This window comes from Molossus molossus, unplaced genomic scaffold (genome assembly GCF_014108415.1).
Source record: "Molossus molossus isolate mMolMol1 unplaced genomic scaffold, mMolMol1.p scaffold_m16_p_18, whole genome shotgun sequence".
In the NCBI taxonomy this organism is placed as follows: Eukaryota; Metazoa; Chordata; class Mammalia; order Chiroptera; family Molossidae; genus Molossus; species Molossus molossus.
In genome coordinates, this window is record NW_023425353.1 from 19,550,558 (window position 1) to 19,570,475 (window position 19,918).

At 41.6% G+C, this 19,918-nt stretch overlaps 1 protein-coding gene across 2 annotated transcripts; it reads left to right on the top strand.

Annotated features, from left to right (window-relative positions):
• Positions 1-13,797: 13,797 nt before the first annotated feature.
• Positions 13,798-19,804, top strand: SELENOK (selenoprotein K). 2 transcript variants are annotated; one of them, XM_036266706.1, is made up of 4 exons: positions 13,798-13,905; positions 16,718-16,808; positions 18,446-18,529; positions 19,094-19,184. In XM_036266706.1, the coding sequence occupies exons 1-4, from the start codon at positions 13,887-13,889 to the stop codon at positions 19,182-19,184; spliced, it is 285 nt and encodes a 94-aa protein (XP_036122599.1). In that variant the 5' UTR covers positions 13,798-13,886. The 2 variants fall into 2 exon arrangements, 1 of the variants encoding a protein (XP_036122599.1); XR_004960152.1 differs by lacking the exon at positions 13,798-13,905 and adding an exon at positions 19,449-19,804 and having other exon boundaries at positions 19,094-19,180.
• The last annotated feature ends 114 nt before the right edge of the window (positions 19,805-19,918 follow it).

Here is a 19,918-nt window from a genome sequence, read left to right on the forward strand (position 1 = left end):
GCTTGTTGATGACAGGAGACAAAAATGAACAAAAATCAAAAAGTATACTTTAGTTTAAGCAATGTATAGTGCAGCTATACATTTTTCCTCAAAAACAAAAATGATCTGATATAATATTTCGCCCACCTACAAAGCACTCAAGAGAGACAGGAAAATATCTTATCCAAGACTTGATGTGAATTACGACATTTCTAAGGTGACAGTATACCATCTACTACGCTTTAACAGGTAGACAGCAAATATAAGTCAATGACAAAACAATTGTCTTTCATAAGATAATCCATGGAAACAAGATGTTTTAAAAAGCAGTGAATTCAAGTTAATCCTCTCATAAATCTTATGAGATTTAAGGTATGTGATCACTTGGGGATTTGGCTGAAGTGAGATTTCTGAATGACAAATGCAGTCTCATCCCACATCCTTCATTTCATTTCTAGATCTTTTTTTAAATCTTCACCCAAGGATATTTTTCCATTGATTTTTCAGATAGAGTGGAAGGGAGGGAGAGAGGGAGAGAAACATCGAAGTGAGAGAGACACATCAATTGGTTGCCTCCCACACCCGACCAGGGTGGGGATCAAATCTGCAACCCAGGTCCATGCCCTTGACTTCGGCGAATCGAACCCAAGACTCTTCAGTCCTTGGGCCAATGCTCTAACCATTGTGCAAAACTGGCCGGGGCTCATTTCTAGCTCTTTCCTGCTACTCTCAAAACATTCTGTGTCTTGCAAGATACACTTCTACTATCACTTCCCAGGAATCTTTTCCTGACTCCCTCCAGGCAGCATGTGTTCTCCGTCTTCCACTTCCCTTGGGCATGTAGTGTGTGGTTTCTCCAAGGCACTGGAGCTTCTTCGGTCTTGTCATTTGTGCTTCAGTCAATCCCCACGCCCACCCCCCTTTGTACAGCATGAAAGCTCCTTCCTGCCAGGCACTGCACAGCCCGGTTGCCTGGGTTCAGCTCCAGCTCTACCCCTTGCCAGCTGGGAACAAGTTACTAAATCTCTGTAAGCCTCAACTTCCTCGTCTATAAAATGGGGATGATAATCACGCCGACTTCATAGGGTCACGAGGATTCTGTGGAGTAGTAGTAACACGTGTGTGACAAGATGTTAAAGTGGAAGTTTTGCTGAGACGCCTAGATAAAATAGGGCCAACATTTTGAAAGAGAGACAAGAGCAAAATGTATCTTTTCAAAGCAGCTATCTGAAAACCAGTTTCTTAAATCTCAGGTTGTCTCCACATGGGGACACGAAAAGGTTCAAGAGTTGATAGAGTTAGGAGGATTTCTTTGGAGACAGTCATTCTGCAATTCCAACCCTAAGGAGAATGGGTGAAGGGCTTCAACAACTCAAGTCATAAGAGAGAAACCACTCAGAGCGATGACTATGTACTCTTAAGTTTTGAAGGACTACTATGTGTGTTTACTGTATTATTTAAGATTAATGTGATTCTGTTATGGACAACATGAAATACAAATAGTAACATTTAAGACATGTTAAAAATAAAGACAATAAACAAATTATATGATTTTTTTTTAAATGGAAAAAACAAGAGTCTGTCTTATGGATAGAAATGGATGGAAAGACCAAGTCATAGGGTAGGCAGTGGATCATGCCACCTCCCGACTGACCACTATGTTATCCCTAAATTGTTCACCCACCTGTGATGCCCACTATGAACCCACTGTGCACACCCAGACATGCACATTAAATCCATAGCTGCTCTGCAGGCTAATTGGCAAGCTATGGATAATGGCCAGGACCCTGTGTCTCTCTGACATAGTAAGCGTGTTGGCTATAAGCATCTTCTACATGCTGAGCCCTCTGCCCATGTTCATATCTGGCTCTTACAACCACTTATCAATGGGGAGACAAGCGGCAAGGTCCTCTGGGGCAGAAGACAGATGACCAATGAGTAACAAAGGATTCAGGTAGTGTGTCCTTCCACCCTGCTTGTATCCTGTTCTAAGGTGTGATAAGCCTACTCATCTCTTTCCTTCTCATTGTGTTTTAAATTGATTGAATACATCATGTCATTTTGAGCATCCCGTTTTGACCTGTGAGTGATTCTGTTTTGCGACCTCTGGGATCCCTTTCCTAGTAGTATACTTGAAGCTGCCTCTCCATCAGGGTAATTTCCCCCATGCCAGAGATGCAGCGGGCGGGGGTCTGCCTCCCGCCTGGAAAACATGAAAAGTGAGGGGTGACCTGGATGGCTGCCTTAGCAGCAGGAGTGAAGACACTGTGCTATATTGGCCTTGGCTGGCACTCCCAGAATTTGTCAGGCAAAGCACGTGAGAGGGAGCTGGCACTGGGTTGCTCTGGTCCTGTCTACATGGCTGCCTGGCAGGTGGAGGGACATCAACAGAAAGGCTGGAGGTAAACCATGGACTACCAGGAACCGAGGAGGGAGCTGGGAGCAAGCCAAGGCCAGGGAGAGAGATGCTTTGGCCTTACCAAAGGGTACTATTTGTGGTAGATGCCTGGTAATTGAAAACCCACAACAGCGTGGCTTGTTCCAGAAAGCACCATCCCATACAATGAAGGACCATAGGTAAGATGTTTTCTGGCACCCTTAGCTTCTCCTCCCAACCCCAGATGGGTCAGGAACCGCTCCAGGCGGTGGAGTAACAACTCCCGGGCAGGGGAGAAGGCAAGAGGGAATCATCTAGTCATACACACTACTGCCTGCAGCACGCCTCACGTGGGGAAAGGAAAAGCCTTAACTTTCCATCAAGATCAGGAGTGTTTCTATTACTTAGGACTGGACATTCTTCTTATTAAATTGAGTCAGGATGTGGTCCATCCATGCTTTCTCAAAGGGTAAAAGTTGCTATGCCATTTCTTTAAGAGTGTTTTGCTTTTTGCAGAGGCTGAGAATGAGAACTAGTTTTATATTTGACACTAACAATCCCTGGTTTCTTTGATGTTTCTCATGAATTCTGCTTGAAAACCTAAGTTACTTTTTTTTTTTAATCCTCACCCAAGAACACTTTTCCATTGATTTTCAGGAGAGAGAGAGAGAGAAACATCGATGTGAGAGAGACACACAGATTGGCTGCCTTCTGCTGAACTCCAACCAGGGCCAGGGATCCAACCGAAACCCAGGTACGTGCCCTTGATCGGAATTGAACCCGACACCCTTTGGTCCATGGGCCAACGCTCTAACCGCTGAGCCAAACCAGCCAGGGCCTAGCAGTTACTCTTTTAATGCATCTCTTGTTATCTAAACTTTATTGTGTGTCACAACTAAAATACACAGGCACCTTCTTGGTTCTGATGGGAAATCTTTGCTGAATCCACCTGTTCATCAAGTACATTTTCTCTTTTCCACATTATTGCAGGCAAGGGTATTGCCAAGAAAAATAAATAAATAAAATAAATAAATAAATCGTGCCCTATGAGAAATCAGAGAAGTTGTGCGTCTTGTCTGAGTTTTTCTTTGAGAGCATAGAAGAACGAATGGCACTCAGCAGAGTGTAAAGTTGTGCTGGGAGACAAAAATCCAGTGATTACTCACAGTCCATAAGTCTTCCTTGTTCAGTACAATGTTTACATATGGAAAGTGCTTAGAACAGTATCCGGTACGAAGTACTAAAGAAATATGAGCTGTTATGATTACCTGTTGCCTAGCATGAGGACTCACACAGTAAGTACCTAATAAATGTTTAAGTTCCACTGAATTACCAGGAAGGACCCAGAACTAAAGTGCCCCAATCTTTTTGGAGCTCTCTCCTGAAATCTACAACTTATTAAAAAGGATAGAACAGAGAATATTTTGCCTGTCCAGTGTGGCTCAGTGGTTGAGCATTGACCCAGGCACCAAGGGGTCGCCGGTTCGATTCCCAGTCAGAGCACATGCCCAGGTTGTGGGCTAAATCCCCAGTGGGGGGCATGCAGTAGGCGGCCAATCCATGTTCTCTCTGATCGATGTTTCTCTGTCTCCTCCTCCCTTCCTCTCTCTCTAAAATCAATAAACAAACAGGAAGGAAGGAAGGAAGGAAGGAAGGAAGGAAGGAAGGAAGGAAGGGAGGGAGGGAGGGAGGGAGGGAGGGAGGGAGGGAGGGAGGGAGGGAGGGAGGGAGGGAGGAAGGAAGGAAGGAAGGAAGGAAGGAAGGAAGGAAGGAAGGAAGGAAGGGAGGGAGGGAGGAAGGAAGGAAATGAAAGAAAAGAGAATACCTTGAAGCATCCAGAGGTGTTTTTTGTTTTTTCTGGCTTATATCATAAAAACCAGGCACGCTCGTAAATAGGCTTCACGTCTCCTAGAGCATCAAAGGAAACAATTTTCCTTCCTAGTCTTAGACTTCAAAAGTAATTTCTTTAGCCCTATAGCTGAAATACTGCTTATTTGGGAGTGAGAGTGGAAAACAAACTTCCCATAGACTGCATGAGGATATTCCAGAGTGGACACCGTGTGGACAGATCTCCTCAAGTAAACCAGGACTCTATAGTCCTTTCCTATTCTGCTGCTGCTGCTGCTGCTGCTGCTGCTGCTGCTGCTGCTGCTGTTGTTAATCCTTACCAGAGGATGTTTTCCCATTGATTTTTAGATAGAGTGGGAGGGAGGAAGGGAGAGAGAAAGAAACATCACATGGATGTGAGAGAGACACATGGATCGGTTGCCTCCCCCAAGACCCTGACTGGGGCTGGGGTCAAACCCAGGAAGGTGCCCTTGATGGGAATGGAACCTGAGACCCTTAGGTCTGTGGGCCGACATTCTAACCACAGAGCCAAACTGGCCAAGGCTCTACTCTGTTTTTTTTTAAAAAAATTGCTATTGATTGATTTGAGAGGGAGAGAGAGAAAAAAAAAACCAACGGTTTATTGTTTCACTTATCTATGCATTCATTGGTTGATTCTTGTATGTGCCCTGACCGGGGATGGAACCTGCAACCTTGACATATCCAGACAGTGCTCCAACCAACTAGCTACCCAGCCAGGGCTCTACTCTGTTTTTGAAGGCAGCTCAACTCTTGCATCACTGTATCCATTCTTAAAGAAATTATTTTCAGCACTGATTCCCTGCATGCTATTTTCAGAGAGCGTCCTCCAACGGGGAGGCAAAAATCAATGAGTTGAACTCTGACTTCTCCCTGAAAGTAAGACTCAGTTGCTACAGTGTATTTTTTATACCCTCTAAATTCTATTAAAGAAAGGCAGATTAGATCAAACACTCATACAGCAACCTTTTGGGTTTGTTTTTGTTCATTTATTTTGAGGATTTGTTTCAAGTTTTTTTGCCATCATATCAAATTCCATAAAGTTTTTTGGTTCACAGGCCATTTTTTACAGCATGTTCAAAATACTCGTAAGATGGTCTTACTGTCCATGGACAATAAGTCAGCTCCCAAAGGACTAAAGATCTACAAAGGTCCATAGTCCTACTTGAACCCTTTAAAAAAATTTTTTATTTAGAAGTGTAAGGCTTTCTGAAAAAGCACATTTAAAATTAATGTTTTTACTCAGTAACTGTGCCAATAGATCATTCACAATATTTGAACATAAAGTCTTCAATTTGACCAATAGTCAAGATTACTTTGAGCTAACTAGCAAGGAATTTGGAAGTATGTTTACTTGGTTCTTACTAGACTCTATTAATACTTAGGGGAAACCATAAAACACTAATTCACTTGGGTGGGGTGCCCATGTGTATACAGTCGTCCCTCGTTTATCACGGTTAATCCGTTCCAGACTCTAGCGGTTGCACCTGGTGTTGAGGATTCCTGGGGTGCTCGAATACATAAGCCTACAGTCCATACGGACAGTAATTTTCATTTTAATTGTAATACAGGGGTGTATAATTGACTCAGACAACTGAGCGCGCACTGTATCATTTTCACTATCTTGGTCAACTTTAAATGAATACATTTGAAAAACCGCAATAGAGTGAAACCACGAAAGTCGAAGCACAAAGTGGCGAGGGATGACTGTACTTTTGTGTATAAGAGTAATCAATAAAAGCAAAAACAACTTTATTAAATAAACAACTCTATTAAAAAAAAAGTGGCCTTTATTATTATTATTTTTTAAATTAATTTTAGATAAAGAGGAAGGGAGAAGGAAAGATAGAAACATCGATGAGATAATATTGATTGGCCGCCTCCAGGGGATTTGGCTCACAACCTGGGCATACGCCCTGATCGGGAATCGAACCAGTGACCTCTTGTACATGGGTTGATGCCCAATCACTGAGCCACACCAGCCGGGCAAATAGAGTGCCAAATAGAGTGCCATTAAAATGCACTCCAGTCCTGGCAGGTGTGTTCAGTGGTTAGAGCATCAGCCCATGGACCAGAGAGTCTCGGGTTTGGTTCCCACTAGGGGCATGTACCTTGGTTGCAATTTGTCCCTGCCCAGTTGGGGTCGTGTGGGTGCCAACCATTCGATGTGTCTCTCACATTGATGTTTCTCTCTCTCTCTTCCTCCCTCTCTCTTCCGCTCTATCAGAGGATAAATGCAAAAATGTCCTTGGGTGAGGATAAAAATAAGTAAAATAAAATATACTCCAAAAGTTTACAAGTACCTGAGTAAACCCTATGGTTATGAGTTTTCTATCACTTTTGCTAGAAAAAAAATAAAGTTTGAAGACTTTACTAAGCCATTAAAATGAAACTTGAGATGAATCCTCAGTTTCTAACAAATGTAACTTTAAAAATTATTTCCAATTACAAAAAGATTACATGTTTATTGTACAAAATTTGGGAACTATAGAAAAGCACAAAGAAATTGCAGTTCCCACAACCCCATTTTTAATGTATTCCCATACATACATGCACGTTTCTCTTCTTAGCTTATCATACTGCAGTTACTATGTTGCAATCTTCTTTCTTTACTTACTATATCATGAATGATTTCCCATTAATTTAATGTACAGCATGCTATTGTACTCCAAAATTTAGCCAGTCTCCCATTGTTGCAGTTATATGGCTTTCATTTTTTTCATTCCAAATAACACTGGGGTAAACATCCTTGCATATAAATCTGTTTGAACATCTCTCATTGTTTCTTTTCTTTTCTTTTTTTTTTTTATCCTCACCCGAGGATATTTTTCCATTTTTTGTACAGATAGAGTGGGAGGGAGAGAGAGGAAGGGAGAGAGAGAGAAACATCGACGTGAAGGGACACATCGAGTGGCTGCCACCCGCACGACCAACCAGGGCCGGGGACAAACTGCAACCGAAGTACATGCCCTTAGCGGGAATCGAACCCGGGTCTCTCCGGACCGCAGGCCAACGCTCTAACCGCTGAGCCAAACTGGCCAGGGCTGTTTCTTTTCTTTTTGAAAACATTTTTATTGCTTTTTAGAGAGAGAGGAAGGGGGAGAGAGAGAGAGAGAAACATCCATGTGAGAGTGGGACATTGATCGGCTGCCTCCTGCACGCCCACTACCGGGGATCAAGCCCACAGCTCGGGCACGTGCCCTGACCGGGAATGGAACTGGCAACCTTTCAGTGCACTGGACGATGCCCAACCAACTGAGCCACACCAGCCAGGGCTCTCATTATTTCTTTAGAATAAATTCTAAAATATGGAAATGCTGGGTTATGAATATGAACATTTTCAAAGTTTATGATGGAAAATGTAATTTAGCAGGGATTCTTTAGGATTTTACATTTCTAAAAATAGTGACCCAGTTGAAATTCTGGGTGGCTTCCTCATGCAGGAACCGTTCCAAGCTTGGCTCCCTGGTACCCAGTTAGCCCACTAAATCTGTGTGAACTGTTTATGCTGCCGCCACGCTGAGCCTGAGCCACGGCTCTGTTTCGTGTGCCCACCCTCTTGGCAGCCTCTCCATTGACTCCCTCCTTTGCCAGTCAGCTTACTCTGGCACAGGAGCTAAACAGGTCAACAAAACAGGTCAGCAACCCAAGGTGACTACATCCATTTCCATTGCTTTCCCCCTTTTCTACACATATGGTCTCCAACACACTTCTGAAATGTCTCAGTCTGAACGTGGAAGACTGGGTGCCACAAAGGACTAGCTAAATACATTCAAAATGAAAAGAGAAAATAATATCAAGAACAGTTTTTCAGTTGCCAGATTCCATTTTCAGTCTCTGTTTCATACTTCCCACAAAAAGATAAGTCCTGGCTGGGTAGCTCAGTTGGTTAGAGCGTTATCCCGATATGCCAAGGTTGTGGGTTTGATCTTCTGCCAGGGCACATACCAATGAATCATGAATGCATAAACCAGTGAATACATAAACAAAGGGAACAATAAATCGATGTTTCTCTCTCTAAAAAAAAGTTCAAGTTTCATAGTAAAAAAAAAAGATGAATTCGTAATAAGTACAAAAGAGGATTTTTAAACATTGAGAACTATAATTGACCTTGGGTGATATTAACCAAGCTGCTTGTGTTATATAATTAGTAAGAAAAAAACAGTGATGTTGAGGCATTAGCAACAGACTAGCCAGGTGAGGCCACAGCAACCTCCCTGACAGTATCCCTTTGAGCCCAGCTAATAATCTTTCCAAGGAATAGTCATGGCTGGGCCATAAGGCTCTTTTCCCTACGAGACTATAAAATAAACCTATTTTCATTGATCACACCATTAAAAGGACCGAGAACATCAAACCAAAGTAAGGTTTATTCATGTTTGGGGGTTGTGGAAAGATTAAAAGCAGAATGTTTATTGGCAAAATAAATATTTTTTAATTAACCACACATTTTAATTTACTTCTTATAATGATCCTTTCTGTTTATAAGTAATACTGTGTTTTGACTATATTAGGAAAACAGCAGTTGTTCTGGAAATTTTATTTATACATAAATAACAGAATTTTTAATGTCAAAGACAAAACAGTGCTCAGTCTAAGACCTAATCTAAACTGTCATATTGATTTGGTTAAATAAATACATCAACTTCCACTTCTGTTACTGAGGATTAAATAATTTGTACTAAATCTCCTGATGACAACTAAAAAAAATCTGGACAAAATAATGGGGAAAATGTATTAAAAACATTAAAGAGATAGTGAGAAATTGTTTGGCCAAGACGCGAGAGAAGATTAACTTCAGAAAGGTGAATCCGTCACTGAGGCTATGGCTGCCCAAAAGGAAGTTGCCAAACAGTGCTCATATCAGCCTCTCTGAGCTAAGGTACGGAAATGTGGAATCCTGGGTAACAGGAAGGGAGGGGACTTGCTCCTCATGGAATACCCATTTGTATCTGTTTTTTTTATTATATACTGGTATCACCTTAAAACAAGCAAAAATATCTAAAGACTATCAAATGCTTTGCTCCAAACCAGTTAGTGAATAAGGATAATAAATTATATATGTTCCTTAAAATCGATGGGCACATATCTATACTCTAATTTTTCAAAATATAAAAATCAGTATTATCTTTAGAATTCTAAACATGGTAATAGACTTGTACACCTGTTATATTTCTTTACTCCATTTTAGGGCTCGAGATAAGACTAAGAAATAAATACTTTTTTGTACTATACAATATAATTCTAAAAATATTAAAAATTTGCTTTTAATGATTAGTCAATGCCTCTAGAATAGAAGGCAATTATACCTAAATCTCTAATTGCTTTACTTTACAAATCTGGACAAGTATTCCCTTCCATTTATCACTATAACAGTTTCCATCATGGTTACCAAGACTGCGAAAACTAGGATGAGTTTAAAAGATTAGAAATTATAATTGGAATAGTGTTTCTCTTCCTGTAATAGAACGACAAGATTGAATCTAGATATTCCCTATTCATTTACAGACTGCTAAATTTAACCATACAGGCTCACTAATGAAACTGATAATTAACTTACATAGAGTACAGATGAAATCCCAAACTTTTTTAGTCAACCAAATTCTCCCAGGAAGATAGCACTGTGAATTTTTACGAACATTTTCCACTTTGATGCAGAAAATGAGTTCAAGTAGTTTAAGAAAGTGACTTGTAGAGATACAACCATCAGTTCAGCTGAAGGGATGGGGTGCTTATTGGCTCAAAAAAGCCCAATTCGCACGTCCAGTCCAAGACTGCATAACTTAAAAGAAATACAAAAAACTACTCTGAAAAACAACAATAAGGTATAAAAATGAGACAATTAGAGAGCTTAGATTTCTGAGCCCAGATGAAATAAGGAACATAAAGGCAATAACTATAAGAACACATAAAAGGTTAATAAAGAATATAAGTACCATCTGTTTTTTATATTCCCTAAAGGCAGTATTGAGGACATCTTATTGTTTTGATGTAATCGGTCTTGTGGTAAACATCTAACACTTCCCCTCCTCCGCCCAAGTCTTGTGGCTTGCTTATGGGGACTGACTCCCTCCAGTTCCAGAAGTAGCTGTCATTCAGAATCGCCCATCCCTCTGGCCAAGGGATTGGTGCAGAGATGGGAAGATAATTGATTTAGAGATAATTGAACAAAACTCAACACGTAAATCTGAAGATCTAATTGCCTTTATTAAGGGATTCATGAACTAAGCAGCATCCCATCTAGCAACTAGAAGGGTGCTTAGGGGAAGGCAAAGGTCTTTCCTGGCAGATGGCTCACTAGTGCTGACCAGGAAATTCCAGGCTGATTAGTTTAAAATTCCACTCTTGGGAGAAGCTGCAACCGGTTAGGTTAGGCATTATGTCTTGGTGGGGTTTATCAAAAGTGACTCAGTTTTTAGGTCTGTATTTTCTTTTCAACCAGATGCTTAGGGGAATCTTATAATTACAGTATCTAGGAAAGAAAAAATGTGGGAAGCCATTTTGCAACATTGAGAAAACTGAGATAGTCAGTCTCCAGAAACCACCTCCCCTTCTATACTGTGAGTTCCACACTGGATTATATCCCCTATTTAAATATCTCTGCTTATGTGTGGGGACGCAGCATAGCACAGGAGTTAACAGCACAAACCGTAGAGCGAAACGCTTGGGTCTCAGTTCTGCTTCTTACCAGAATAGAACCTAGCGAATAAGGTTGAGGTTTAAATGGACTAATACATGAAAAGCACTGAGAATATTTCCTAGTACAGGATAAGTGTTATATAAATATTAACTATTATTGTTGTTGTTGTTGTAAGGAATAAATTAACTAATAAGACTGTGCTTAGAACAATGCCTAACACATAGTAAACCCTATTGTCCATCATTGAGAACATTCATTCACCCATTCAGCAAATCTTTATTGAGTGCCTTTTCTGTGCCTGGCCATTAATGTCTTCATTCAAGACCATTGGTGTCCAAAAGAAATATAATATGAACCATAAATGTGAGCTAAATGTGTAATTTAAAATTTTCTAGTAGTCACATTAAAATAGCAAAAAGGAAAACAAGCAAACTTACTTTAAATAAAATATTTTAATACAATATCCAAAATATTATTTCATTATGTAATCAATATAAAACATTGAGCTATTTTGTTTTCATTCTAAACCTTTGTAATCTAGTGTGCATTTTGTGCATCCAGCATATCTCAATTCAGCCACGTTTCAACTGCTCAACAGCCTTATGTAGGCAGCAGCTAGTCTGCAAGTCTTTACATGAAAGGTTAGGGAAAGAGGGGAAATGTCATCTTTGTCCTGACCCCATCTTGCTACTAATTACATAATATTTTTTCAGTGTACAAAGTCCTTCCACATACATTATTTCACTTGATAAGAACATGCCTCAACTTGAAGGATGGATTGATTTTAGGTGGGGACAATTCCCAGAAGAGGAAACAAATGGGCAGAAGTAACAAGAAAATTAGGGGTCTATTAGGAAATTAGAAGTCAGGGAGATATACCTAAGAAAATGTATCAAAATCCTTCAACAGTCTCCAGACCAGGGAGGCTGGGCCTTATCTGTCAGTGGGGAGAAACAAAGGTTGTAAGCAGGAAACAGGCAAGATGGGGTAAACCAGCAGCTAAAGACAGCATGAAAGGGAGTGAGAGAGGCTAGAGGTAGTTCATTAGGAAATTAAATCCCCAGTACTCAGAAGTTCCCTTCCTCTTCCTAACACTGTTAAATGCAAAATAGAATTATTTCCAAAATGTAATTTTTATTTTAGTTAAGGTGATTTAGGAAACTTTCCGAGATGAGATATGATGAGAACTGGGGGGGGGGGGGGGGCGGAGAAAGAACGAAAGCAGCCATTAGGACCCCATACAGAAAGAACAGCCAAGTACAAAGGCCTTGAGATAGAAAGAAGCTTGCCCTGTTCAGGGAACAGAAAGCAACCAGTGAATGGTGCAGAGTAAACACACATCAGCACATAGTCCATGGTCCCTATTTTATGAATGACCAAGAGATAGCTTCTTACTCATCACCTCTGCAATGCCCACATGCAGTAGCCATCACTAAGGAACAAGCAAAGGTCAACAGTATGTTTCAGTTGCCTCAAAAGAATGGACAAAAAATGCCAATCGCTTCTGGTGAACCAAGAGCAGAAACACTGGTTTAAAATGTGTCAACATAAGCAACGTCCAAACCTGTAGAGAATTTACAAGTTTAAGCCAAACTGATGACAATTGCCAAGATGCAAAATTTCAATAGACTGCAAAAATGGTCTGGAGAACGAGTTTTATTGTTTGTTTTATACATTAGAATCAAAGGAAAAAACATGGGGGAGGGTACACAAAATCCATTGGTGGTAGATTAAGGGAGTGGGAGACAGCAAAAGGGAGTGGTAATCTTTAGGTTTGTGTAGTAAACTGCTCCTATCACTTTGTTCTGATTAAATAAACAAAAGGCCAACTATGAAGCTTTCAGAGGCAACCTGAGGAAGTTGGCCTGATACTCCTCTAAATGAATGTGTCCTCTAAGCGAATTTGTTAGTTTTTAGAACTTAGATAATATAATAAATAGCAGGATAGATGTGTGCTGACCCAGTTCACCCAGTTCCCTTCTGCCTCAGCTCCCTTCCACCTCTGTTCCCTCCTGCTGCCTCCGCTTTTGTACAGTACCTTGCTTGCTCTGCTAAACTCTTGAATAACCCCTGTCCTATATAAGCAACCCTCCCCCTGAGCTTGGGGCTGCAGTTCTCAGAGAGGCTGCAGTCCCTGCGCAGGTAATAAAGCTCCTAATATTAAAAATTACTTTGTGTCCGAGTGAGGTTGATTCTCCTAGGTTACAACAGTTTGGATAAAAAGTAAATGAAGAGACACGTACTTCTTTTACATGGGTGTGTACAGGACAGCTAACATTTACAGCACAGAGGTGGTATGCGGGAACAAGATAACACGGAGGGGTACTGTGGTCAGCTGGGGGTCAGGCTGTGTGCCCTGAGGGGCTGGAGAAAGGCGGGTTACCCCCACATTACAAAGGTGTGGTGAGGTAGGGGCAAAGACACAGGCTCGTTAAAGGGACCTTTGTCAGGAAAGATACCGGCCTGGGCCATCACTACCCACCACGACTTGCTTTTCGCCGGTGTTAATTTCAGACCACATGGGTTACTTTGGGTCTTCATCCAGAAGGCCCCCACGCAGGCCCCAGGAGCTCGTCAGGTTCAGGATGTGGCCCCTTTTCCTCTCCAAGCGGGATCAAGACATCTCCTGGGTGCCTGTCTGTGTCTTCCCAAAGGCTCCTCGCAGCCTGGTCGCCACCCCACGCTCAAACAGCAGCAGGACAACCCCAGGCGCTCCCCGGCCCTGGGCCTCGGAGCCGCGAGCAGCTTCTTCCCACCGGCCACGCGGGACTCCACGCCCGGAGACCGAAACCCGCTTGCAGGACGAACCAACGCAGCTGGAGCACCCGTCCCGCAGCCTCCCTTCGCCGGAAGTCGCCGGGGTGACGCAGCAGAAACGCCGCCGGGGGCGTGTCCCCCCAGCCAATGGGCTCTGTCCACCTCCCTCCGCGTCACCTGTTGTCTGTGACGTTAGGGCGGGGCGCGGACGGAGCTACGGAAGGCGAGAGGGTCGGGCCGCTCGGGCGGCGGGGGACGAGGAGCAAGATGGTTTACATCGCGAATGGTGAGTCGGGGGGACCGTCACGGGGCCGCTGGCCGGCGGGGTCCGGGCTCCGGGCTCCGGGCTCCTGCCCGCGCCCGCCCCGGCCTCCCGGACTCGGCACAGCCGGGCGGGGCGGGAGGCGAGGTCGCCGGGGCCTCGGCGCGTCACCGGTCGTCCCTGCGCCGGTGGGCAAGGGCCCAGGGTCCGTGGTGGCCCAGGCGGGCGTCCTCTCGAGCGTCTGGTTGTGGGTTCGCGAAAGTGGACTTCAGTCTGGGGCGTCTGCGTCCTTCGTCAGCAGTAACGACGACGACGACATCAACTCCATCTGCGCAGCGCTTGTGCCTCGGGCACTGCTGTCGCGTTATTCGCTTACGAACTCGTCCAGTCTTTCTAACCGGCCTGGTAAGGTGATGTCTCACTCCCCAGCTTCACGGCTGGGGATCGAGGCCAGATCGATCACAGAGAGTGCAGGGTGACACGGGGACTTGGTGGCTCGGTCCGGACCCAGGCGACGTTGGCTGACGTCAGCCTTGTTGCTGTTACCAAGCGCGTGTCCTTTCTGGAACTTGGAGCGAAGACAGTCAGATGGAAATTTCGGGTGGGCTTCCCCCCACCGCCCCCAGGAGAGGGTAGCTAGTCATCCATGCCTTTTTTGCTCTGATTTCAAGGGGCACAGAAGGAAGCATCACCCCTCTAGACTAGAGCAAGTTAATTATTCCTGGAATAGAGACTCTGAGAGAGCCTTAAATTCAGTGACTCCACAAGGAAAACGACTGGGTCAGAACAGTGCCAGCACTGGCCACCTGTTTGACGCATGGACGACTGGAACTAGGTGCTGGTTGTATTTGAATGCGCTGTTTGTCTTCAGGGGTCATTAAGATAGTCGGTGAGAAGGCTTTTGGCTGGGCGCACCTGGCATTTCTTTGCTCTTAAAAATCTCACACTCCTTGTCTCCCACATAAAACTCTTTTGAAACAGGTAGGTTGATAGACACATGCAAACATCAAAGTTTTATCTTCGTTTTGGCACTTGCAAACTTGCTGTTTTATCCTTTGTGGTTAAGGCTGGCAGCTTCGTGTTTGTACTGTCTTATTGTGCCTGCATCATCAATCGTATTTGATCCACATAAATAACATAAAGGTTTTTTATTTCACTTTTATAGTTGAGAAATGCGAATTGCATGCAAGCAACTTATTTCTCTCTAAGGATGTTGGGAGGAGAGGTTTCTGCCTTCAGAAACTAAGGGAAAATGCAAAAAGCAAGAATGATGCAAGTGCCAGCAATAGGTTCCTTACAGTCACACAGGAAGAATTCATGGGTTCCAGTTAGATCCATTTTCTTAGAAGGGCTGTATTTATCAGCACTTCATGGTTGGCAGAACATTTCTCTTACTCTCAAGTTACTTTCCCCAAACAATTCCATATGATTAGCCCTGGAATACTTTTTCTCAGAGAAGGAAAATATCATATCCACCAACGAAGCAGAGCTAGTAAGAGGCAGGACCTGTCACCCGTGCTCTGACTCTAAGTGTGGCCCTTTTTTCTTAATAGCTCTCTGTATTAGATGTACCTGAAAGTAGACTGGGCGAGGAAAGAGGAAAAGTAAAAAGCGTGGAGGAGTCCTTGGGAAATGGAGAGGAGAGGTAGTTGACAGATCAGCTCTTCTTCCAAAATATTCTGACCTCTTGATTTGCAAGGCTGAAACTAGAGTACTAACTTTTCAGGTTGTAGCTTTTATCATTTAAAGTGGTTTGAAAAATAGATCCCCTTTTGCTTAAGATAAGCTGAAGTCTATAATTAGAATGAACAGCCTTTTACAGAAAAATAGTGGTCATTTTCATGAGTAAGCCAAATTCTCTTTAGTACTTAGAGCACACAGATTCTTTGATTTCTAAATATTTTATCATAGTAACTGATTCTAAAGACCTGTGAGAATATTTATAAACAGTCTTTTTGTATACGCAAGAGGCTTTGCAAGTGAAAGGAAGTACTTGGAACACATTTAGGAGAATGGAAGTGAGGTGAGCATTCTTTTATAGTTATCTGTTGGTTTCTTCAAAGTACTTGAATAAAAATATTTGTACATCTATGTTCATAGCATCATTTTCACAATTGCAACCCAAGTGTCCATCCACAGGTGAATAGATCAACAAAATGTAGTATACACGTGCAGTAGAATATTAATCAGCCTCGAAAAAAAAGCAGGAAAATTTGACATATGCTACAACATGGGTGAACCTAGAAGACATTGTGCTAAGTGAAATAGCTAGTTACCAAAGTACAAATATTGTGTGAGTCCTTATATGAGCTTCCTAGAGCAGTCAAAATCAGAGACAGAAAGTTGAAGGATGGGTCACAGGTGGCTGGGGGAAGGGAAAAGTGGGGAGTTAGTGTTTAATGGGTACAAAGTTTCGGTTTGGGAGGATGAAAAGTTCTGAAGATGGATGGTGATGATGGTTGTCTAGCAGTGTGAATGTACCTAATGCCATAGAACTGTACATTTCAAAATGGTAGATTTTGGAGTGTGTATTTTACCACAGTAAAAAAAAAAGAGAGAGAGAGAAAATATTTGAATGAACACCCCCCCGAATTACAAACTTATAGGAAAGCATTTGACATAGCAAAGCAATGACCCCTAGATCACAGAGTTTTACTTCCCTGAACCCTTCCTTAGAATGGTGTGCACATAGCCGACCTCTCCTTTTTGTTGACTATTTGGAACAATGGACAGACAAGTTGAAAACTGAATCTTTGATTGTTACCTAAATTATTAAATGTAAGGCATTTTGTGTCAGGAATTTGTAGTACTAAGTTTTCTTTATTCTTGTCTGTAGGACAAGTGTTGGACAGCCGGAGTCAGTCCCCGTGGAGATTATCTTTGATAACAGATTTCTTCTGGGGAATAGCCGAGTTCGTGGTTTTGTTGTAAGTATAGTAGTGCTCTTAATAGCCCTGATACTTAAGTTGTGAGAAATATACTGGGTACATTATGTTGCATATCTTAAACAAGCTCAGCTTTCCTGAAGCAGTTTTTAATTTTAATTTTTTTAAATTAATAGCTTTACTAAGGGAAACGAAGACTTGTGTAGTGGTAAAGCTGCCACCAGACATCTTATGATTCTAAATGTGATCATTGAGTTGGAAAGCATGACCGTATCTTAGTCTTGGTGGTAATCATATCAACCTGCAGCTTTGGAGCCAGGCCTGCCCATTCTAATGCCTAATGACAGCGCCTCACTCTCTGTCTGCTATTCCCAGCTTTAGAGCGTATGTGCAAATTTTATTCAATATTATAGTTTTTGTTTTTTTTTTAATAAAGGGTTAGGATCAATACAGAGAAGACAGATTTAAACTTCGCCATAATTTCAAGCAATTTTTTTTTTAATCCTCACTTGAGGATTTTTTTTTTATCATCAGATAGAGTGAAAAGGAGGGAGAAAGAGAAACATTGACGTGAGAGAGACACATCGACTGGTTGCCTCCCGTACGACCCCACAACCGAGGTACGTGCCCTTGACTGGAATTGAACACGAGACTCATTGGTCCATGGGCTGACGCTCTAACCGCTGAGCCAAACCAGCCAGGGCTCAAGCAATTCTTAGTTAAATGCAGTTTTTATGTCTTTCGCTTGCTGTATATTTTATGAAAATTGTTCATTAACTACTAATAAGTCTTACTTATCCTAAGTTTGAATATATATTTGAGTTTCTTATGGGTAGAGAACTATAGGGATGCAGAGATGTAAGAGATAGTCTTTTCATTGACTTTAATATCAGTAAATATCTTTATATTATAAGGGGTAATGGGTGGGCATGACTGTGGGAGGTGTGGACATCAGAGGAAGTTATTCCAGGTGAAAGAAACACAGGAAAGGTGGCAGAGAAGTTTGAATATCAGACTGTGATCTTTGTACTTAATTTGATTATTGCTGTGGTTTAGGAATATTCATCTGATGGCTGCATGTAGCATAAATTAGAAAGGGTAAAATGGAAGAGACAGATGCATAGAAAAACACAACAGGAATAAGAGAAGCTCGAAGTTAAGTTACCCAGTACAAAACTTTATAGTTTTACAGATGTTATCTACTTGTATTGTTTATTAAAAATACTGATTTAACTTAGTTAAATTCACAAATAAAATTTCATTTCAATGGATTCCCAGAAGGTCTGTGCCCCTGGCATACCACCCTCAGCACCTCCCTCTTCAAGGTAAGGTTAGGTAGGCTGTTGGTAGGGGAAATACAAGAGCAGTGAATGTACAATACTGTAAAAACAGACTCTGAGACCTGACAGCTGAGGTAGAGTTGAGGAAGAAAGTTGGCATGATTGTGTAGGAGAGTTATCAGAAATAAAGATAAGGAAGGGCGCTGTGGCACCGAACATAGCACACTCTGTTTAGACACACGCTTGCGTTAGATGGTGTTGTCATGATGGCTTCGAGAAATGTGGGCTTGGAGCTCAATCAGTTCAGCTGTCCTCTCACCGAGATGATAATCGAAACCGTGAAATGCATTTTATACTGTTAAAAGTGGTTCTTCTGTTGTTTTCTGCCTCCTGTTTCAGTTTCAGAACTCTGCTTCAGCAAGATGTGAAAAAGAAGAGAGGCTACGGAAACTCATCTGATTCCAGATATGATGATGGAAGAGGGTATAGCTTTTAAAATTGATAATGGATGTTTTTACGCTCCTGTATATTTTACTCAGATTAGGTAGATAGGCAGGCTCACGGGAATTAAAGGTTTAAATTCTATTTCACAAAATTAATTCATTATTATAAATTAAGTCAAGTTACCTCTGATTTGATAATCAGAATCAACCTGGCAAAGCTAAAATGTATGTCATATGTCCCATGGGAAATACCTAAATTAGAGGATAAAAACAGAATCAACATCGAAATCTAGAGTTTTCACTTTAGAATCTAGATTTCCAGCTGCTAATGAAAAACTCAAGATCAAGCAGCAGTGATTAGGCTTGTGTTTCCATGTGGCAAAAAGTAGCTGGAGCTTGGCATTTATAGGAGGTGGTGTTCAGTTCATCACAGTCCTTGTCTGACTCACTTTCCTCGTGTGCTTTATGTTTCTGGTCCCTATAAATGTTTGAATTTTTGGCCTAACTGGCACTTTAAGTAAAGAAAGGGGTCTATTTGAGTATTTAAAAGGAACCAATTGAAGCTGTCTACTAAACAGTAGAAATTAAGTTTTTCTTTTATTAGGCCCCCAGGAAATCCCCCCAGAAGAATGGGTCGAATTAATCATCTGCGTGGTCCCAGTCCTCCTCCAATGGCTGGTGGATGAGGAAGGTAACTTAAAATTTGAAATTATTCTTTAGGAATTTTATTTTGCAAATGCCTCCTTAGGAAGGTCTTTAGGAAAATAGAAGTTGCCCAACATTTTGTAATTATTTAGACATTATTTGGAAAAATATTTCCTAATCCTTAAAAAAAAATCCATTGGCTTTATTATCAAAATGTCTTCTGAAACAGGTTTATAACATGTAATGATTGTTGGATTTTTCATATAGATCCAAATTAATAACTAGCAACTAATTATTATAATGTTTTCTTTTAGGTAAATGTCTGCTGTAAGAAGCAGACAACTGGACATGCACATTCACAGCAGAAGGAAACCATCAAGCAGGGGAGGGCTGACTATGCTGCAAAGTAGATGAATGTGTACGTCTAAACCAGAATTACTCTGTGTCTTCACAGACGAATGAGGTCGTGTTGGGAATTCCCTTGCAGGGAACTGGCATGACTGACATGCAATTCTATAAATGCACATGTTTGTCTCATTATCTTTTGTATAGTTTATGGAAGTATTAATACAGTTTTAATAAGCAAATATTTTAGGTTATAAAATTGACTTCTCATCTTTATATAATTAAAACTCCAAATTTGAAGAAAATTAAAAGGCTATGTATTTAGTACTGTTAGTGTCACCTTTTCAACTTCTGAAAATGTTCATTGCTAATTTGTTCTCATTTATAAATAAATCGCATTGTATTTATTTCAGTAGTATGTCTATAATATCTGTGTTTT